General features: G+C 40.3%; 1 protein-coding gene across 1 annotated transcript; it reads right to left on the bottom strand.

Annotated features, from left to right (window-relative positions):
• Positions 1–465: 465 nt before the first annotated feature.
• rd3 (retinal degeneration 3, GUCY2D regulator) lies at positions 466–4525 on the bottom strand (the record flags this gene model as incomplete). Its single annotated transcript, XM_084000732.1, has 2 exons — positions 4103–4525; positions 466–829 (listed from the first exon to the last, which is right to left on the bottom strand). The coding sequence occupies exons 1-2, from the start codon at positions 4390–4392 to the stop codon at positions 466–468; spliced, it is 654 nt and encodes a 217-aa protein (XP_083856858.1). The 5' UTR covers positions 4393–4525.
• Positions 4526–23941: the final 19416 nt, after the last annotated feature.

The following is a 23941-nucleotide window of genomic DNA, read 5'->3' as shown; positions in this document are numbered from 1 at the left end:
ATTTTTTGGTGAGCGATTCCTTTAAGACCAAATGGGAAACACCTGTACAGAAATGTCACGCAAAACATCCCGTCAAAAAAAGATCTTTCATCTCTCGAGGAAATGTGCGCAGTCATTTTCTCTTTTAAGGTACATCAATATCCCTACAGTAAATAGCACCCGGTGCTTAGATGCTGAATCTCTAGAAAACATAAAAAGGCATCGCTGCAAGAGCTGAAACTGAAGATTAATGTTGTTGTGGTACGTCAGATCTGAGAAAAACCTGCCACTGCCCTTTCAGATGGAAAGACGGAAGTAAACAGATCTAATGCTGAGTGGTCTCATACTGAAAGAGAAGGAGGAGGACGATGATGGGATTCAACCTCCTTCGTCCGGTGCAAAGTGGACGTACGGCAGCAGCAGCAGCAGCAGCAGCAGAGTCCTGAGCATCAGCATCCGTCCCACAAATGTCTCAAATGTTTAACATCAGACGACCTTACTGCTGTTGGCTCCTTTGTATCTGAAGTCGGGCATGCTCCACACCCTCTGCGACCGCTCCTCCCTCTCCATCCCTTTCTCCACGTCCGCCGACACCGTCTTGAGGTCGCTCAGCCCCGCCCCCTCGGCCGCCGAGGTCAGACCCACGGTGCTGCCGAAGGGGTTGATCCTGATGCGGGACTTGAAGTTGATGAGGGACATGCTCATGGCGCGCTTGTTGTTCCACTGGCGGGCGAGGCGCTGCGTCTCCTGCTCCTCCTTCAGGTTGTCCAGCGCCTCCAGGAGGACGGAGCGGAACAGCCCCGACACCTCCTGCGCCTCGGGCTCGTTGGCCTGCATCACCTCCCTGAACCTGTGAGAGACACGGTGAGTGGGACAGTTGTTGATTTTGTTGTAGGCTACATTTCTCCAATTTTTTTCAAATAAATTGACTTTAAAGGGATAGTTCAACATTTTGGCAAATTGGCCCATTGCCATAATCCCTAGCTATAGTCTTAGCAGTAGGTTCGTTACCTTTAATTGTCGGTGCAAGCTATTTTTAGAACGGCGGAGCAGAGCCACGAGCTGCTCAGAGCTACGCTACAGAGGGTAATGGGATCTCTTGGTTCCCTCATCAAATACACAATCCAACAACTCCAAAGCGCTCTGGTGGACAAGTTGTGACCTGCACATTCACCACACTATGAGATAATAACAGAACGTTACCAGACAGAGTTGTTTTAGAGGCAAATTCATACAAAACTGCTGATTTTCGGGAAGCAGTCTCTGCATTTGCCAAGGAAACCTAGAAATCCCATTACCCTCCGTAGCGTAGCTCTGAGCAGCTCGCGGCTCTGCTCCGCCGTTCTAAAAATAGCTTGCACCGACAATTAAAGGTAACGAACCTACTGCTAAAACTATAGGGATTATTGCAATGGGCCAATTTGCCAAGATGTTGAACTATCCCTTTAAAACAGTTTTCTTTTCACATTGGGCTTGATTTGAAACAATAGTGTATCAAATGACAAATGTGTGGGTCTTAGCAACGAACCATGAGACAATTACCTTCTTTACATCTTATTTGTCAACCAGCCGGCTCACTCTTTTCTGCTTTGGGTGACTGTCCCTGCTCCCATAATCCCTGATGGTACTGATCTCATGAACCTAAATTATCAAAACATTTGCATAGTAAAGCCTCTTTAAAATGTGATAAACTGAGAGTGAGTCTTTTGACTTTTTTGCTTGTATACGGTTTATTTTGTTTTGCTTTGAATAGGGAATGATGAAGTAGTGAATAAGGGGTGGGAACTGAAAAGCTCGGCTTCCTCCTGCTCCTTTTCAAGCATACGTAATTTGAATATTGGTCTTGTTTTTTGGGACATTATGACACATGTTATTCATTTTACATGCCTTTTCTTTTCTCTAATAAAGAATAATCAATCAATCAAAAGAAATCAGTACAACATCAGGGCCTCGAGTGTTTGATTGCCCTTACGGCGGTCCTACCAGCAGGACCACCACACTCCTGCTAACCCCCAATTACTGCTCCTCCTAACAAGAGGCGCTGAAGCCCTAACAAGCCTTTAAATAGACGTCTGCTTGAGGAGCTGCTTCACAGTAAGTGCCTCCAGTCAAGTCAAGTAATGATTTGCCTCCTTTCTTCACCTAAAGCCACACAGAGACAAAGCACATTGGCACTGAAAGGAGAAATTATGTTGTGTGGGTCACATTTGCGGCATTAATTATAGTGCATTTACCATTGTCATTGTTATTGTTAATGGTGGACGACACAGTAAAAAGGATGTCTTTATCAATGAGAATAGAAATGAATGTTTTTAAAAGCACAATTTAAAACAATCACTATGTAATTGTGAAAATGTAGTCCCTTTGATAAACATAATACACTTTAATGGCCAAGCATTACACTTTGACTGAAGGTAAATGACAAGCAAAACAAAGACCAACACAAGGGTCACAGTCCTGTTATGAGCAAACTCAGGGAGACAATGGGATGTTGTTAAAAGCTCAAAAAAAGCAAATATTTCCATTTACATATTTCTTACTTATTTGACTTAAAATAAAAAAAAATATTTATTAATTTCTGAAAGGATGAGCAGGCAATTTGTAGAAGGTAATGAGTTTCAGAGTAAAGAACAGGATGGTCTGACATTTGGGAAAAACCCAAAGTGTGTCCTCTCAGAGGAAGCACCAGTTAATGACGAGGACTTCACCTTCATGCAGCTGATTAAAATGTCAACAACATGCTCCACTTAGCCCCTGTTGTGTGTCTGTGTGTGACTTCCACACACAGTGTTTAGCTCCTCACTGTTAACCAACATTAACACCTCTCCAACTGCTCCTTACCCCACCCAACAACAAAAAAAAACTGTGAAACTCTAACAAGACACCTGAGACCTCGGCAGCTTTCTGTGAACAGATGCTCAAACTGGCTCAGGACGGCTGTGCTGCAGATTAAAGGAACCAGAGCATTACAGAGTCGTGTGTGGGACGACAGACAGCTTGGCCATTTGATCAGTTAGTCAAAGTGAAACTGTTTTGAACAGATTTTTATTGTTCCTTTGTTAATCAACGTAAGATTTACTAAGTCTGTGAGTGCAGTGGGGTTTACCTCCAAATCCCCATTCTGCCTTTACCCACTGACCTACTGTTTCTAGGTGGATGTGGTGAATCCTTCAGAGATGGGAGACAGTGGTAGCCTGTAGACACAACCCAGACCAAACCCAGGAAAGTCAGCCATCATCCTTAGGAATAATAAACTCTTCTAAAGTCAAATGACCACATAACCCTGAATAGGATTCAAACCCACAGCCTCCAAATCCAAAGTCAATGGCATTACCTACTGACCCATCCAGCTACATGTGATGAGCCAGCCATCGGCCTAAGCTGGTGGGTGGTTGAGCCTCCCACCAGTCTTTCATTTCACACACAAATGTGACTCCTTAAAGGGACAGTTCAACATTTTGGCAAATTGGCCCATTGCCATAATCCCTATAGTCTTAGGTGCACATTCACCACGCTATGAGATAATAACTGAACGATACGAGACAGAGTTGTTTTCGAGGTAAATTCATGCAAAAACGCAGATGCGTGTTTCCATCGGGGGCAGTTTTTCAGCAAGCAGTCTCTGCATTTACCTCGAAAACAACTCTGTCTCTTAACATACCGTTATTATCTCATAGCGTGGTGAATGTGCAGGTCACAACTTGTCCACCACAAGCAGCTCGCGGCTCTGCTCCGCCCATCTAAAAATAGCTTGCACTAACAATTAAAGGTAACGAACCTACTCCTAAAACTATAGGGATTATGGTAATGGGCCAATTTGCCAAAATGTTGAACTAACCCTGTTTGATCCCTTTGTCGACAAAGATTACAACTGATGAGGACATTTTCTTGTTCTTATTATTGTAAAATATTAATAGACTATTGGATAATTTTACCTCTTTGAACCTTAAACTCACTGGGGCCCAAATCAAACACTGGTTTATTCGTACAAGCCAGAAAATGTGGGAACCTGTAGTTTTATGTGAACAAATGCATCATATTTCATTTAAGGATGACGTCACGTTACACTCTAGTTCTTGCAGCGTTTGTCTGTATTTTTTGTGTCATGTCAGTGTGTCCTTACTTCAGTATGACCAGGCCGCAGCAGGACGGCGGCACCTTGGCGCACAGGTCCTCCAGGCCGAGCCGCTCCCCGGTGCTGATGCTGTGGGAGGAGCGAGGCGTGTTGGCCAGCCAGCTGTAGTCCACGCCGGTCTTCAGGCGCCGGTACTCGTTCTCCCGCTCCCTCTGCTGCCGCTCGGCCTCCTTCTGCTGCCAGCTGAACTCCAGCATCAGGGTGTCGGTGACCACGTCGGCCGGGTCGCGCCGCGGGCTCCGGTAGTACGGCTCGTTCCAGCTGAACCAGGAGGCCATGGCCCTGTCCTCCCTCACGGCGCCCTGCTGGGAGCGAGACAAGGCATCACAGTGAGATCACAGGACGATAGTGACAAGAATGAGTTGTTTTATTTTCAATTAAGTCACTGCACTCTAAAAATGAAATCTTAAAATTGTTAGCCTAACAACATTTTTTCAGTTAACTTAACAGAAAATATTTTGTTGTGTTGGAAATTACAAAAAGCTATTTATTTCATCTATCTTTTTCAAGTTTCTTGGTTAAAGTCGATCTCATTTAACAACTTAACTTGGCAAAATTCAAGACTTTAAGTTATTTCAACTACTTTATAAGTTACCTCAACAAAAGATCATTTGTTCACTTACTTTTATGTCTTTTTCTTCAAACCTTAAAGACTTTAGTTCAGACTCAAAATGCAAAAATCTATCGCAGCCAGTTACCTTGAATTTTGGAGTTTTATGAGCTTTTTTATTTGTATGGTGTGGATGATGAAGGATGAGTGCACACTGCTTTTTTTGTTCTTGTTGGCCCAGAGTTTAGGTTTGCTGCTTTTATTAATGAGCTGAATGAGACATTTTTGGAAAGGTTAAACAGTAATTTAACTCTTTTTGTCTGCACTTTGCAGAATTTAAGAACAATAGAATAAAATTAACAACAACAGGCTGTAACCACTGAACATACGAGGCCTCTAACAGCATATTTGTTTTTCAAGACTGTCTCAGTTTATTTCTATTCATAACACAGTGAACATGTTGCGTGTGTTTGCATAAGTTGGAATAATTAATTAACGATGTCCTCTGAAGTCTGTCTCCGTCTGTCTCTGCCTCCATCGGCTCTTTGTTCGACAGGTGTCACGTTCGCTCCCACAGATGCTGCATTCAATCCGATCAATAGTGAATCCTTTTGTTTTGCTTCACTGTTCATGATGAAAGCATGAAAACCCCAAGAGAGCAGGCCACTGATGAATGTGCTGTGAGTCGTTCAGCTCAAAAGAAAAGGTTTAAGCTTCACATGCACTTTGGAGAGAGCTACATTAAAAGACATGAGCTTATATATCGGTCAATTGACCTAGATTATTTATCAGCAACAATCTATATGATATCTAATCAATATTGTTTAAGTCGTGCTAAACGATCCCTAATTCCTGCTTCTTCAATGTGAAGATCTTTTCTTTTGTGATAATCAGCTTCAGGTCAAATACACAGTTATATAAAATAGTGAATTAATGAATATATAAAATGAGGTTCATGATACTATATAATATAATCAAAAACTATTTTTTCATAATCGATTTGTTTCACCAAATGCTAAAATGTGAGGAAACCCTGCTTCACTGTAACTGAATATTTTAGCGCACAACAGTGGGCTACGTTTTAAAAAGCAACCACAGGCTCTTGGTTGTTTTTCCACCATCAGAGAAATGATGATAATGAAATGATCATTAGCTGCCTGCAGCCCGGAGCTAAAAGCAGAGCGATTTCAGGAATTAAGCACCTTGAGCTCTGGGTTTAGACAACTAATCAATTATATAGTTTTATAAAGCAGCAGTAACATGATCGTCTCATTATTATCTCCTCAGTCTGTAAATGGTCGTCTGTTAGTAAGTGTTTGGTTTTGTAACTGTCTCTCTATTAATCGGTTGTCCGTCAAACCACATGTTGCTGTGTGTGTGTGTGTGTGTGTGTGTGTGTGTGTGTGTGTGTGTTGCTGTGATTATCAGCCCGTGCACAGAAAAGGTTTCACAATAAAGCGACACAGTGAGATTAGCAGCGGCCCTCTTACCTCAGCACCCGACTGTTTAACCCTGAGCTGATTAACCCTTCAAGATGGAGCCCGTGAACACACGAGCCTCGACTCACAAATATCACTTCTCTGTCTCACAATTATGACTCACAACAACTGTCTTAAAGTGACCAGATGATGTGGATTTAATGGGACGGGAGCTGGGTCTTTTCAGAGTTTTTAAGATTTTGTTTTCCATATGAAAATAAATCCCTTGACAGCTGTCACCGGTACACACCAAGAAAAGAACTGTCAGTAGCTAATTCAGCATATGTCCTTCTCTAAAGTGTAAATAAATCGGCCTGTAGGCTTAGACTCTTGTAGATCATAGTGTAATCAATTACAGCAAAACCATGACACATGACACATGAACATCACTTCCTTTTCCTTGTAAAAGTTTACATCTATTCACACAAGAAACCCATTATAACATGAATTTTAATGTTTTCTAGTGAATTTAGTCTTTTAAACAAGTGATAAATGAGTGGAATAGATAAATACAAAGCACAGGCTTTTACTATTATCAATTATTAAACAGGAAATTATTTTCTTATAAGGATGATTAATCCTTTAGTCTGTAAAACGTTAGAAAACCAAAAAAAATATCCATAATACTTCTAACAGAGCGTCCCAGGTGGTGTCTCCGTCCATCTTGTTGTGCACTAAACAGAAATATTACAATGTACAGACAAGAAAAGCAGCAAATTCTTAAGTGGGATTCAACTAAATGTTGTTGTTTTTTCTTGTAGATAACATAAAAGATTTTTAAAACTTCCTGTTTTTATCAATAATATCACCTTGCACCCATGATTTTTCATTCATGCTCTGCTACTTTAGTCCCAGGGTCACACAGCGGTCTTTGGTTCAATCTGTTGCTGTTTACTCCGAAAGCAGGATGGAGAGTAAACAGCAGGAGGAGGAAGAGACGGGGAGAAAGAATAAAGAAGAAGAAGGGACAAATTCTTACCTTCTTCCTTGTTTTCTGTTTCTTTCTCCTTAAGTTTTTGTCTCAGATTCCACAGGAGACAAAAAAAAAAAAAAAAAACGAGTGTGAGCACTAGAATAAGAAAAGTCCTCAGAGAGCAGACGGGCTGGCGGCTCGGTGGGAACTGAAGAGACGAGACCGGCTGACTGGAAAACAGAGAGAGAGGGAGGAGAAGTGCTTTCTCTCTCTTCGCTCTCTCTCTCTCTTCGCTCTCCTGTCTTCTTACAGCCTGACAGTATTATCTCCACCTCTCTCTCTCTTTCTCTCTCTCTCCATCCCCCCTCCTCCTCCTCCTCCTCCCCCTCCTCCCAGGAGCCTCTGTGGCCTGCCTGTACTTGTTGGGAGCAGCATCTTCAATGGGAGCCATGCAGCTAGTGGATCATCACGGCCTCCTATCCTGATGAAGTGCCCCAGTCAGTGTAGCTTCTTTTTTTTCTTTTTTTTTACGATTCGCCGTTGCCATAGCGATGCTCCTAAGCCTTTCTTTCTTGTGTGTGTCCACCACAATAAGCTCCATCAGCTGAAAGGGAGATAGAGACTAAGCGATGAAGAGGCAGATAGAGAGGACAGGAGTGGGTTTGAAGCAAACGAGATGGAAGAAGATAAATCAGAGAGAGTGTTGTTTATTCGAGGACGTGGTTAGTGGTTAGTGCAGCGCGGTGCGGTGTGATGTGGTGTGGTGTGGTGTGGGCTCAACAGGCCGTGACGACAGCCGGCGTAGCTATAAGAGGCGCGAGTGGTGCAAACATCTGCAAGAGGTCAGACGTGCAATGCAGCCTGTGTGAATTAACTTCCCCCCAGGATAATGAGTCTCACCGGCTCCAGAACAGGCGCGCATGAATTATAGGAGGCTTGGAAAAGTGCTAATTGCTGGAGGAGGAAATGTGTGTCAGTGTGTGTGTCAGTGTGTGTGTCAGTGTGTGTCAGTGTGTGTCAGTGTGTGTGTGATGGAGAAGAAGTCCAGATTGACTGTGCAGTCGTTGTGTAGGTGGATATCAAGGTTTGTTGGTTTATTCAGTGTGTAGGTGTGAGCAGCTATAACCTCAAAACCTTAACATCTCTGTCACACCTCCAACACATGCACCATCTTCCTCCTCCTCCTCCTCCTCCTCCTCCTCCTCTTCCTCCTCTTCCTCCTCTTCCTCTCCTTCCTTCTCCTTCTTCTCCTCCAGCTCACTGTTACACTGCGAGATAACAAGCTGGATGAACTATGAACTCGGTTTAGTCACTGCAGAAACATCAACATCCACCAATGTAAACAGTAAAAAAAAAAAAACCACTGCATGTGTTTTCCCACAGAATATCAATTTATCTGGTTTGCTCTTGAATTAAAATAACAAAACAAGTTCAAATCATTAAATTCACCGGGGGCAGCATCTGATAATAGAAAATAAAATAACACTCCCACACCGACTCCGCTGCTGTTCATCATCCCCACATATTTGCCAATGAGCGGATAGAAGCACACAACAACACACACAAGGTCATAGCAGAGATTTTAACTTATCACACTTTGTTATAATAACAGTGACAGTGTTACAGTGAGTCAGCATTAACCGAACGGGGATCCTGAAAGAGTCATGAAACCAAACAGTTATTATTATATTACACCAGTGACTTATTTATACATCGCCTACTGTATATAGGTTTCTCTTGGAATATTTTCGTAAGGATACATTAAAATACTGAAAACCATGACTAAAATGTCAAATCTGTCAACACCGAGGCCGCTGCACAGGGGAGAAAGCTGATGACAAGCAGCCTAATGTTTATATGACTAAATTATTATCTATATAACCATGATGACTAATACTCATACTAATGCTGCATCATTGCTGGATTATAATTCAAGATCGTTCCTGTGTTGAGAAATAAAACGCACTGCCCCTCACTAGAAACAATACAGGTCGCTCGCCCTACTCTAACACTACACTACATTTCACATGATATGACATTAGAAACAACAAAACCAACAGTTTCATGAGACACACTGAAGAAGTATTAAGTTATCGTTGCCCTGGTTGAAATAAATAAATAAATAATACATAGGGGGCCCACTTCATTATTTTTTCCGGGGGGCCCAGAATTACTAGCAACGGCCCTGGTCAGCACCAAAAATGTTGTTTTATCTGATTGTTGCATTATGTAAAGAGGGCCTAATGAACTAAACATTATGTTGTATCTGAATTATTTTATTGTGAAGTTTTTCGTCTTTACTTCACCTTGAAGACAGTTTACCCAATGGAAGAAGATTTATTATCTTAAAGTCATTATAAGGCCTTTATACTAACCTAATAACTATTAGTCTAACACTGTATTGTATCTGAATTTTGTTCCCTCATGGAGGATAAGGCTATGTAAGGTGTAAGGTTTGGGTGGATTTAGCCTTTATTACATCCCAGATGCCCATTCTGTATAGTACAACAGTGTTTATATGCAGTATAGTACATAAAGGAGACAGGCCACACAGTCCAGAGCGATAGAGTCATGTTTTTAATCTGTCTGAATAAATAAATATCCAGACAGAGTGAGTCAGGCCTCCTCCATGTTGAAGCTGTGAGTCCAGCTCCGCTCGAAGGAAGGTGACATATGGGCAGGTGAGATCTCCCTGTAATCCAAACAGATAGTCAGCACTAATCCTCTAAAGTGATTCCCTCCATCAATCCCATGTTAACCCCCCTGAACAAGCAGGAGAGGAGCGAGCAGCCGCGGGGGCTCTGACGGTGCGTCACCGGCCGCTGATGTTGTTTGGTGAGGTTTGGCACCTGTGTGTTCTTCTGACGCACAACGACACAAGCTTTTAGACCCCCCACTTCATATCATCTCAAGTGTTTGTGCTTGTGTCCACGGCGCATATGGCGGTTCAGTGAGGTCATTGTGTTTACACTGACTGACCCACAGTGTTGTTGCCAGGCAGTTAGAGTTCACTGCATCAGGACCATTAAGAGGTCATCAGTATTTTTTAATCAACAAAAAATCTAACAAAACCCACTTTTGAATGTGTCTGACTGCCAAAATACATTAAAATTTGTATATAATTTATTGAAGTGCTCTTTCAATAACAATATATTTATGCATTTATGGTGTTTCAGTACACAATGCAGTATCACAAAGAGGTAAATGGCCAAACAATGGCTCAGTGATTATTCTATTAAAGCAGAGGTAAGCGGAATATTTGTGTTAATATAAGTCTTAAATAGTTATATCTTCCGACAGCAATCACTTATATAGAGTGTTTGGTCTGAAACACGGGTCTGTCAGTCACTCTGCTCTGCTGTAAGCCGAGGAGAAAACTTTCCTTGTATCCTACAACCTTTATCCAATGAGGAGAGAGAACGGCATAAAGGGGCGGTCCTCTCTGTGTGTGCAGCCAAGGGATGCGCGTGAATGTGGTGACGTAGGGACGAGGGCGGGGACTGCTAACTCCATCTGCTGACAGGAAGTTAGCCAAAACGACCGGATCGCTTACTTCTGCTTTACGTAATTGAACTGAAAAAACATCCACATCTTCTTCTTTTATGTGAAAAAATAGGTTCAATTTCTCTTGGCTTTATTTTGTGGAATTTTATTAATTTCATTGAGCCAAATTTAATTAATATCGCCCAAAGTGATTTTGCTCATCATATTCATAAATAATAATTCACTCAATTAAGTTAATTTCACTCATATCTAATTTCATTAATCATCAATCAATTACCGTAAAACAGAAATGCTATTACTTTTATTGAACTACTACATTTAGTTTATTTAAGTCAATTTAATAAATACTTGACACTAATTGATTTCATGAACTAAGTTAACATCAAAAGTGAATAAAATTAATCTAAGACTGTTAAAGTTAATTTTACCTTTTAATTCAATTTCATGTGATGATTTTTTTCTTCATTCTTTATTTAATTTATATATATTTATTGCTAAAGCTGTAAATAACCAATTATATGTGCCAGTATTTTGTCATTACTCAAACGCACCACTAGAGGGAAGGTTTCCACCACGTTAGCTGCTGCTCAGATCCTCACAAGCTGCTGCTGCTGGTCTCTTTTATTTCTTTATCTCTTTTGTAACATATCCGTTTATTGGGATAATAATCATCAAAGCCGGTTTTGGGTGGAGAATAAGGTGATCCTGGGTGTGTGTGGACGGGGGATCAATGTTTTTGTTTTGAGAGCTCATTCTTCACATTCTTGAGATGAAAAGCCCTGACAAGTTTGATCAAATAAACATCTCACCGCCTCACCTACTGAACAAATATTAATACATGAACCTATACATCCCTTTACCGGACTGCCACAACAATGAAAAAGAGGGAACGGGGTTTGAGATGAAAAGCCCTGACAAGTTTGATCAAATAAACATCTCACTGCCTCACCTACTGAACAAATCTTAATACATGAACCTACAGTGTACATCCCTTTACCGGACTGCCACAACAATGAAAAAGAGGGAACGGGGCTTGAGATGAAAAGCTCTGACAAGTTTGATCAAATAAACATCTCACTGCCTCACCTACTGAACAAATATTAATACATAAACCTATACATCCCTTTACCGGACTGCCACAACAATGAAAAAGAGGAAACAGGGCTTCAACAGGACGTTATGTCCTAACTTGTGCATTGAATTCACACTGCACATTAAAACATAAAAGTTCCTTTTGACTCGTCCACAGAGAAACAACAATGACGTATGAAGCGCAGACACAGACAGAGCTGAATGTGAGCTTTGTTTCGTTATCAGACTGGTTCAAGTAGAGCCCCCCTACACACACACACACACACACACATGTGTCAGGCTTTGTGCACTCATCACTAAAGTGAACTGAGTAACAGTCACATGATGAGCAACACACTGAACAGTCACTGTGACGTTTAAGGCCTATTTCATGATGACAACAGGTTTTCTTTCCCTGTATTAACATGTTTTTCCCTTTTCTCTCTGTTGTGTGATGAGTTTTCTCAAGATCAAGACAAACAAAGTCTGAATTTGTCAATATATTCAGTTATTCCATTATATTATTCCACACCATACCATACCATACTATACAATACTATATAGTACAGTAGCATATGTGGTGTAGTCTAGTGTGGTACAGTTACGTACGATACAATATGATGCGATACTACACTAAGCTACGCTATACTATATACTATGCTATAGTTACTATACTATACTGCACTATACTATACTATACTATACCACTGCCCTTTCAAGAGTACTATACACTGTATACATATTCTAGACATTTACAAACTTAATAATATTCTCATCCTTATTTATTTACCTTCTCTAATCCACATACTGTATCAATGGTATTGCACATTTACACTTCAGTACAGGTTTAAGGTAGTTAGCAGCAAAGCTACAGTAAACTACAATCTATATCACTGTTACATAAACTGTTGGTTTAACTTATTATATAAATTACTATGTTTACATTAGGGGCCATTGTACTGCATGAGAATGTTTACTGAGATATTTTAGTACATTTTGCTGATGAGACTCAACAGTGTTGTGCTCACTACAATGAAGCATTTGTTGCTACTTTTGCCGAAGTTAAGAAAAAAGGTGCAGCATTTCACATGTGCAGGGTCATGAGGAGAAGTACGGGTAGTTCTTGGAAAAAGAAAGAAAGGAAAGACAAGTGAACTGAAGGGCAGTAACAGATTACTAACATGTGAATGTCAGTGATGTGTTTCATCATTTTATTTACTGCTGCAAACTAAAAGAGTTTCTTCATATTTCATGTGCCCGCAGTCCCTTCCTTGACTGACTCAACAAACACCCTTGTTGAAACTTTCCTTACGTAATCGCAAAGCCGTGCAATAACAGGCATGTTCTTTAACATCTGACTGGAATTTAAATTGTCTCGGCAGCAAAGTAGCTACCAAGCAGCCCTCTGGTGTGTGACTGTAGGGAAGGAAGTTCAGGGGCGCAGATCACATGAGTGCACTGAGAGGGAGGGAGAGGGAGAGAGAGAGAAAAAAAGAAAAGAAAAAAAACCCTCTGATTTGCTGACATCCCCTTTTTCATTGGCCTTTGTCCAGCGTCCCATTTCACTAGAAAAGCCTCTGTGGACTGCGGACTAAGGTCAGTGAATCTGCACTGGGAGCTGAAAACTCCCACAACTCATCACAGTGTGAACTGTTGGATAAGCAGACAGGTGTAAAGAAACTGTAAAAATTAAGCTCAGTAACATCCCATGATGTCCTATAAGTGCAACATCTGCAGGTTCAAAGTACTTGACACCGTTTACTACCATAACTATACAACCTACAGTATGGGTTTGTTCTCTTGCGACAATGGCAGCATGCACACTTTAAATCAGTTTAAAGAAATTGTTTGACATGTTAAGAAATTTAAATTAAACTACATTTAATGTCATTGGACACCTCAAGATTATAAAGTTTTTGTTTGAGGGTTTAAAAATGCTTTAACTGCAGCACAATGTCCATTAAATTAGATTTAATTAAATGATGAGCTTCAGCTGACATGAGGTCAAAAAGTTTGATTAATTACTGGATGATCAATGTCACGCTTATGTTTGAGTTTATGACACATGGGAATTAATTAGCATCACTTAGCACAAAGGCTAGAAGCAGCCAGGCTGGCAGTTCAGCAGCACATTGTCCTGCACCTTTAAAACTCACTAATAAACATGTTGTATCTTGTCTGGAGTTCAGTTGTGTAACTTTTTTTTCCTCCCTGAGGGACAACGGTTGGTCTGTCTGCTCTGCACCTCATCTGTGTCGCATCTCAGCTTGATGCTTCACTGAGGAACCACAAATCTTTGCATTTACATTTGTGTTCTTGTAGGCTACATAATTAACATATATATTTAGGCTACATATGTTAATTATTAAAACACAGGGGTGTCAGTTCTCTAAAGTTGACACAAAACACAGGGTGTCAACTTTAGAGAGTTTAGATGGACTAATATGGGCATAGTTTAAAAACTTGGAGCTTATTTTCTCTGGTTTTTAAGCTAACTAAGCTAACGGCCTCCTGGATCCATGTTAGCAGGTCATTTGCTATCGCTACACAGCTGATGTCCTCAACAGCTGTTTCCTTATCATGAGTTCAACATCAAATTTCATTTGTTTACTCACCAGCATTAGAAAGCAATGCCAATATTAACTTTTTGTCTGTCATGTTTTTTGTTTGTTTTTTGTTTTCAAATAGCAACCAGCTGTAGCCTACACTGTGCTACGTCCTGAGGACAGGTCATATATTATAACAATGGCCAACAACATGCCAAACAACAACCACCTGTTCCCAGCAAGAAACCACAGAGAAAACCTACAAATAGCCTTTTATTTTATGTGCATATGATCTCTCAAACTCTCTTATTGAAGTAGCCTAGTTAAGCTCTATTGTTAAACGCTCCACTGTGTTCATCAGGTAGCCTAAAGTAAATCAGTGACAGTGAATTCAAAACACTTCAGCAGCACTAAAACCAACAACAACAAGCTGTGAGAGACACTTCTCATGTTTGATTTAAAAATCTTAATCCACAGAGCGATGGCACACTGTCCTATAAGAATATGTTACATAAATCTTATCCCAGTTTTCCCTGCCCACCCGACTGAGCTGAGTTCAGTGTGTTAGCCTGCAGCCGTATAGAGTCGGTCTGGCAGAGACAGCCCGAGGCCGGACTCTCTGCCTGTTACACGGCCATATTGCAGGGCCAGATGGCTGGAGATGCAATGAAATGAAAGACAAGAAATGAAATTCCTCCGTGCAAAAACCTATGGACTTCACTCTCTGTGTCTACGTTGTCTCTTTGGCCCAGGAATTTGAACATAAGTAGCTACTGACTAATTGATTTGGTCTGAAAGCCAGTGTGTGTCTTTAGATAACTCTGCAAACAATCGCAGCATGACTCGTCTGCAGTGAGTCGCTGGTCGCTGCACAGTCATCTGAGAACCTGTTTGTCCTACATAATGTTGGAGCACCATGACCTCTTTACCTCGTTCTGTTTGTCTCTCACTTCAGGTAGCTACAAGTAAAGAAACAAAGCCCAGGAAAACATTGGCCCACACATATGTAACACTTGTGCCAAATGTTGTTGTTTTTTTCTTAATGCGTCTTTTGGTCCTGAAGAAACTGACCAGTTTTGACTGTCAGTTGCTCCATCAACATCAAATGTTTTTGTTTTATTTTAATGATTGACAGACACTGCAGATATAGTCAAAAATAACTGCAATATGATGATGTATCTGGTTTGAATGATACATTTTGAGGTAGGCCTACTGATAATTGATCAGTTAGCACAAGTTTAGTTATTTTTTCCCTCAATTTTTTCAAAGCTAGTTTCACAGCATTAAGACAATATATGCTTAGAATATATCTCAAGCTTTTCACTAATAGGTTGGCAGTTAACCTTAACTTCAAGAAAAACATGAGTTTTAATCAATCTGGACTAGCTACATGGCTTGACAGTGGCTACAATCTACATAAATTAGGTCCCTAGCTATATATTACTCTATTTATTTATCATTCAGTCAATTGCTGTTTGGCGTATACCATATTAGCAAGTGGGGGGAAATGTCCATGAAGATTCCCAAAAGCCAATTATAGCCTACATTTTGCCTGATAAACACTATGACAGACTATCCCAGAAGAAGAAAATGTGTTATCGGTGTGTTGTTTCTGAATGATATAATAACAACCCAGATGTTGAGCTGCCTGTGTGAGGACTCCTCGTCTCCCACCCAGTTCATGTCAGGACAGCAGCAGCAGGAAAATGCAGCTTTCAACTGGTTACATACTTCCACTTGGTGTTTTATACTTCCATAAACCAGGCCAGGTTTTATCATCACTTTAGCAATGACAAATACAAACAACTTGTTCTATTCTTAGGTTTAGAGACTGAACACTGGTTACTTGTTAAACCCTGTTATGTGGTTGAACACAGAGGAGACCAACATTTGTTCAGCTCAGATTTATTGTGAATAAACAGTTTCTCTGTTTGACCACAGATGCCCATTTGATGTCCATTTCCTCTTTTATAAAATGTCTATGAAGCATATTTATGAAAATATTTTATATTATGTATTGTTTACATCCTATCAGTCTCCTTCTTTGCTTTTGTTAGCACATTATTGAGTTCTTTGCAGGATCTTTGCCACCAACTATCAGCTGAATAGCATGAAACCAATATGCCAATATAGTTTTAGTCTTTAATACAAACGAAAAGTGAACTTACTCATAAACCAGACTATTTGTGTCATTACCCATTGAGCTATCGAGCTGAATGTGCTCAGCCCTCAGCTCCACCATACTACCTTACATTTACACTTACTAATAAAGACACAATACGTTGTTATTACAGCAAATACCTTTCACACATTTATTATCAGAAAACTAGCTCCTCTTCTACAAATCTTGTGGACTTAAGCAACAATTTTGAGTGGGATGCAAACTCCAAGCTGTCACGATTAGCAGATGACTGGACCCAAAAATGCAGACTTCACAAAAACTGGTATAGGAGGAACAAAACTACATTATTGGACTTACAGGAGCTCAGGAACACACGGGGAAACCACTAGAGCTCCGGGCATATAGACAACAGGCGACACAACACAACAAAGACAATGGGAACACACTGAGGTCAGGAGACACAAAGCACAGGTGGGGAAATCAACAAAGGTGAGACACAATAGGTAAAGTTCACAGGGAGCAAACAGGAAGACAGGACACTGGCTTCAAAATAAAACAGGAATCAAAACAGTAAAATGACACAAAACATGAAACAAACACGCCTCCAAATCCAAAGTCCCTCAGCTCCACCATATGATTAATGTACCTCACATTACACATCCTGATAATATTAAAGCAGAAGTGAGTGATCCGGTCGTTTTCGCTAATGCTGCGGTCCAGGCAGGCTTTTGAAATCAATCACAATTACAGCTTCAAGTCACAACTTACGACTTTGTAGCGTTCCAGGCAACCCACTCGTGTTTTTCCGACCTGTTTTACCGGTGAAAGTCACTATAACGGCCACTCGTAACTTCCGACCCGTGAAATCGTACCAGTACGTCTTTTTGTACAGTCTATGTACCAGATCGAACTGGTACGACTTCACAGGTCGGAAAAAAACGAGTTTCCTTGAACGCACCATAACAGTCCTCGTCCCTACGTCGCCACATTCACGGCGTTCCTTGGCTGCACACACAGCCCTGCATGCCGTTCTCTCTCCTCATTGGATAAAAACTGTAGGATACGATAAATGTTTTCTCCTCGGCTCAGAGCAGAGCAGAGTGACTGACAGACCCGTGTTTCAGACCAAACACTCTATGTAAGTGATTGCTGTCGGAAGATATAAGACTTATATTAACACAAATATATCACTCACTTCTGCTTTAAGGAAACACCTGTACTGAATGTCTTAGTGCAGTCTATATCATCTCACAACATCAACTCCACTGTGGTGCTACAGTACAGGCAAAGACTGATAGTCACAAAATATGGGATATTCAGTCAGGACAAAAGTGGAGTGGACATTTCCATCCCTGAAGCTGCTGATGTGGCTAAAAAGTAAAAAGAAAAAAAGCTCAAGTCATAATCTAATGTGTTTCAACCAAAGGGAACTTGACATCACAGAGGCCGGAAATAGTGCCTGAGAAATGCTTTTATCTAATTATAATCCACAGTGTGTGCATGTGTGTGTGTACTGTGAGGACCAGTTTGAGTTTTAAACCATCAGAGTGAGGACGTTTTGGGAAAGTGAGGACATTTTGGCCGGTCTTCACTTTCTCAGAGGGCTGTTTGAGGGTTAAGACTTTAGGTTATAATAATTAGGTTTAAATTAGGTTAAGAGTGATGGTTAAGGTTAGGCATTTGTTTTGGATGGTTCAGGTTATAGGGTAAGGGGCTCGGGAAAGCATTATGTCAATGAGTGTCCTCACAACAACTGTTGTACAAACGTGTGTGTGTGTGAAAACCAAATCAGTGGGATCGCTTTTAAAGGGACTGTCTCTTCTTCTTCTTCCAGGAGTGAGTCTGTTATTTTTCACACATCATCATGATAACGTGTGTGTGTGTGTGTGTGTGTGTGTGTGTGTGTGTGTGTGTGTGTGTGTGTGTGTGTGTGTGTGTGTGTGTGTGTGTGTGTGTGTGTGTGTGTGTGTGTGTGTGTGTGTGTGTGTGTGTGTGTGTGTGTGTGCATGTTGCTGAGGGCGGGGCAGGATGGGGGAGGAGGGGGGGGGGTCCAGCAGAGAAAGACTGTGTGTTTGTTTCCAAAGATAACCACACAAATCTTTTCTTTGAGCTGGAGAAAGGAAGAGGAGGAAAGAGACACATTGTGTAACAGAGCAGCAGAAATCTGGGTTTTTTTGCAGCTTCATCGTTACCCATGACAAAATCCAGATGAGTCACTGTGAAATAATGATAACACTGGAGCCTGTTTTGATCACATGATTGGTCAACTTAATTCGCATGCTGTATCATGCAGGGTTTCATCATACTTTTGAATTGATGCCATATTTGCAGTGATTTACAAGCATAACTGAAAACAAAAATGAATTGTAGGGTAACATTACATATAAAAAGACATTATTATAGTTTTATTAACTACCTTTAAGTGTTCTATTATAATATTTTATAAATAAAATATGTTTTTTTTTTACATTGCTTCAAATTAAAGAGCCAGAATTATTGACAACTGATAACAGTCTATCAAACTTACATACAACAACTCTGCTAATGTTTAACTTTCCTCTTTCAGTCGTAATGTGAGGGGCAGCCGTGTCCCCCTCACACTGGCGGTCGAGCAGCTGATAATGGTTGATAATGCGCACGTGGAAAGTCATAACAGGTGTTAAAACGCAGCACTTATCTTTACTGTCTGCAGATTACATAAGGGTGGATGGGTAGAGACTGATCATGAGAGGAGGCTGTGTTTGGGGTTGATCTCCTCTTTTCCCTTCCTGCAGGTTTTTTTATCAGTGAGGAATTCATTATTGCTGGTTGAACCCAATCAACTCCATGATCAAAGTCTGAGAGGTCGGTGAGGGAGGCGATGAGTGAAACATTAACCCAAAGTCTTTCACTCAGCGCCTTCACAGCTCCAAGAAGCAATCATATACAATGTAAAGAAGTAAAGTAAAGAAACACTGCGCTCATCACACAGTCCTTTCACTCATTCCTCGCCCTTACTGCCGATTTCTATTTGCTAACTTCAACATTTTTACTCCTAAATCATAAAACATGTTGTTTTACAGGCCTGACACTACATTTATCTGCATTTATAGTTCATTTTACAGCTGCACCTTCTCTTCAGGTCATTAAATATTCATCTTATCAGCTGGAAGGTCGTAGCCCTGATTTTAGGGCGAGATGACATTCACCATGGAGCAATAAGACGTCTCTTCTCTCAGTGAAGTTCCTCCTGAAATCAAAAGCAGCCTATGAATTCATCAAAGTAAAATTTGTCTTTGTAATCCATAATTAGAACCAGAATAAGAAATTATATTCAGGAGACTTCCTGGGAAATTAACAGGAAATGATGGTCATTATATCTTCATCAATTTCTTCTTGTCATCATAGTGGCCCATGATTTTATATATGGATATTTCTTTTCATCTCTGTGTACTTTAAAGTTACTATTTATGTTGTTCATAACTTGATTTCATAATAAGTTAGCAGTAAAGTAGTAAATAGGTCATATGACGAACACCAAGCATGGGCAAAGTGAAGAAAGTCGTGCATGGTCAAAAGCTCCAGAAAAGAAGTGGAGCTTCAAATACAAAATACAAAATACCTCTCAAACATTTAGAAAGTCATATTTTGTTCCAAGGTGGTAGCCCTTTAATTTACAGACCATTAATTTCATGATAATGTCAAGAAATAGCCAAGAAATAACAGTCAATATCATAGTAATGGCGAGATATATAGCCAAGAAATAACAATTGATTGCGTAGAAATATTTCCCAATAAATTCAAAGCATGAAAAGCATGTGTAATCTTTTGCCTTTTATGAAAAACATGACATTACTATGCAAATGACCATAGGCTATTTCTTGACATTATCACTTAAAGCAGAAGTGAGTGATCCGGTCGTTTTGGCTAATGCTGCGTTCCAGGCAGGCTTTTGAAATCATAAATTACAGCTTCAAGTCACAACTTACGACTTTGTAGTGTTCCAGGCAACCCACTCGTGTTTTTCCGACCTGTTTTACCGGTGAAAGTCACTATAACGGCCACTCGTAACTTCCGACCCGTGAAATCGTACCAGTACGTCTTTTTGTACAGTCTATGTACCAGATCGAACTGGTACGACGTCACAGGTCGGAAAAAAACGAGTTTCCTTGAACGCACCATAACAGTCCTCGTCGCTACGTCGCCACATTCACGGCGTCCCTTGGCTGCACACACAGCCCTGCATGCCGTTCTCTCTCCTCATTGGATAAAAACTGTAGGATACGATAAATGTTTTCTCCTCGGCTCAGAGCAGAGCAGAGTGACTGACAGACCCGTGATTCAGACCAAACACTCTATGTAAGTGATTGCTGTCGGAAGATATAACTATTTAAGACTTATATTAACACAAAAATATCACTTACTTCTGCTTTAATTAATGGCCTGTAAATAAAGCGTAAAGCGTTACCTCCAAGTTCACTCTAGGATTTAATGCCTCACTATTGGTTATACACATTATACACTCACAGTAATAAACTGCTGTATGATCAGTTAAGTGAATGTAATGGGACGGACTGGTCAGACTCAAGCCAGGTCAATAATCCAGAAAGTTTCAGAGAGTTTATTCACTTAACTCGTCGACTTAAATTGTTTAGAGTCATTAAACACTTAATCTTCTTCTTCCTAATCTGAAGACAGGTGAAGTAACAGGTTGTACAAACTCCAAAAGGAATAAAAAGTTCTGTTAATAGTCTCATTTAAAATGTATAGTCTGTTGATAGTAATGAGAAATATATATATTGGATTGGAAGTAGTGTTTCTCTGGTGGTGTTTCTATTTTAGCAGCAGATTAGCAGTCTCAGGATTTCCTCCACTGCTGATCATCATCATCATCACCATCATCGGGTTAACATTCCTGCTCTCCTAATCTCTCTGGAAGACGGACAGGTCCTCACAGCGGGTCGGAGGGAGTTGCTGCCATGTGGTCAGATTAAAGGTTTCTTTCTGGGAGTGTGGGAGAGGATCGCTACCTGTAGTAAAACTCCAGGGATTACTCAGTTATGTTCACTCACCGAGCCAAAAGAAAAGAAAAAAAAAAGTTTGAGCCTCCCTTGTTTCTAATTTGGCGCTCTACTGTAACTGGACTTCCCTCATCACCTTTCACATCACTGGGATCACCACTCAGGAATATCCTCACAGGTGTTATGGAGAATAATTAACTTCTTTTTCTCAAGTGTAGTAATTTAAATGTTATATGACACATGTCAAAGTAAGCACACAGAGGTGTTTTCATAAAGAGGATCAATAACAATTTTATTTTATACCTCGGATTATCATTATCCTCCTATAAATCACACATTTTAGTTCTCACAGTCCAGATGCCACAACAAATATCTTGTTGCAACGTTTTGATGGATTACTGTTCATATTTTGTACAGATATTTATGGATGAATCCTGATCACTTTGGTGAGATTGTTTTTTATTTCCTCAAGCGTAATCACAAACTTGACTGTTGAAGTTTTGGATTAACTGTACTGGAGCACAGTGTGCTCTATTACAATTGTTATGTTTGTTTGCACTTTTGTCGACTGTTTTTATTCTGTTTTGTACGTCGGTGACCTTGAGTGTTGTGAAAGGCGCTTTTAAATAAAAATGTATTATTATTATCATACTAATATTGTTACTGTCTTCAGATTAGGAGGAAATACAGTAGCTTTTCTGGAAAATTGTAGCCTATTAATAGTTTTGATTCAACAATGAGTGGAAAAAATGTAGTAAAGTTCAAGTTCAAGTTCAATTTATTTGTATAGCACATTTAAAAAGACTTGTTACGGTCAGCCAAAGTGCTTTACAGCGCAGAAGTAAAAAGACAAAAAAATACATAACGTCTAAGTAAATAATCTCTTTTAATTTGACAATGTGCAGCTCTGTTTGGTCAGATATCACTAACATATTCTTATTTATGGAAAATTAATGCCATTTTTATTTTGATTGCAGGAATTACGTTGTGTATATATAAAGTCCTGTTGGAAGTAAGCAGTAAGAATATCCATATACAGATGCAAACATGTAGCCTATAATACTGGTGAATTAGTGCATTTATGTAATGTATAAGACAAGAAAAGGTACAGTGCAGAACAGTGAAATCCCCCAAGCGATACGACGGAAATAAAAGAGCATGTGAGACAGTGTCAAAGAGAGGAAGTGGATCCATCACATCTGCGTCATTAGTTCATCTTCACAGCCTACACAGGGACTGACAAGCACAAAACCATGTTGTTCAGTCGCATTTACACCAATTTCAATGCATCAAAAGGTCAAAGTTCTGCTTTTTTGCTCACATCAGCATTTCAGTTCAGTCTAGTTCTTCACTTGTTTTCACTGTTAAGTAAAACCTGAAACTGAGCAGGCAGCAGTTTTTGCCCCAACCACCAAGTTCAGTATCACGTGCATGAGTGGCTGGCAAAAAAACACAACAAGAGATGGTTTTGTGAATGATTTAAGACTGTGATGTTTGATTTAAAACATCCTCATCTTTAACTTAGACGTGTTAACATTCAGGTTTTTACTTCCAGTTAAAGCAGAAGTAAGCGATCCGGTCGTTTTCGCTAATGCTGCGTTCCAGGCAGGCTTTTGAAACCGTAAATTACAGCTTCAAGTCATAACTTACGACTTTGTAGCGTTCCAGGCAACCCACTCGTGTTTTTCCGACCTGTTTTACCTGTGAAAGTCACTATAACGGCCACTCGTAACTTCTGACCCATGAACTCGTACCAGATTGAACTGGTACGACTTCACAGGTCGGAAAAACGCGAGTTACGGGCTGCCTTGAACGCACCATAACAGTCCTCATCCCTACGTCACCACATTCACGGCGTCCCTTGGCTGCACACACAGCCCTGCATGCCGTTCTCTCTCCTCATTGGATAAAAACTGTAGGATACGATAAATGTTTTCTCCTCGGCTCAGAGCAGAGCAGAGTGACTGACAGACCCGTGATTCAGACCAAACACTCTATGTAAGTGATTGCTGTCGGAAGATATAACTATTTAAGACTTATATTAACACAAATATATCACTTACTTCTGCTTTAAGTAAACGAAAATCAAAACCACCATTAACACCAGGCACTTAAGAGACTATCTGAGTGGATTTCCAGTCCAGTCCAGCTCTTGAATTGATTGCACAGTGAGAGTGAATTGACTGAGGCAGCGGCCGACAGTGAAACCGCCGTCTTTGTTCTGTTAAAGGGACTATATGTGACACAGTGGACTCTTTCTCTGTAAACAAAGCTCAGAGGTCACTGCATTGCTTCAATAGTCACTTTCACTGTTAGACCCATTCAAACCTTTTTTTTCTTTTTCTACAAAGACAGAGACAGACTGGAGCCTGAAAACACTCCACATGTGTCGCCCACTATAGTCCACTGTCTCTGTTTACAACAACAATGCTAACGTTGGGTTACAATTATTACAAATGAACACTGTACAGTTTAAAATTCAGTGTTAATTGTGATGTTTGTTGCAATGGTGATAATAATAATAAGAATATGAATAAGAATGATAATAAACTTTGGAAAAACATGGATTACAAAGAACTTTTATATACAAAACAAGTGCAATTATTGGATTTAGTGAAGTGACGGTTCATTTTAGTTTAGTGT

The sequence above is a fragment of the Trachurus trachurus genome (genome assembly GCF_905171665.1).
Source record: "Trachurus trachurus genome assembly, chromosome: 24".
Lineage (NCBI taxonomy): Eukaryota > Metazoa > Chordata > Actinopteri > Carangiformes > Carangidae > Trachurus > Trachurus trachurus.
The sequence above is the reverse complement of the archived record's forward strand: the minus strand, read 5'-3'. Positions and strand labels throughout refer to the sequence as shown.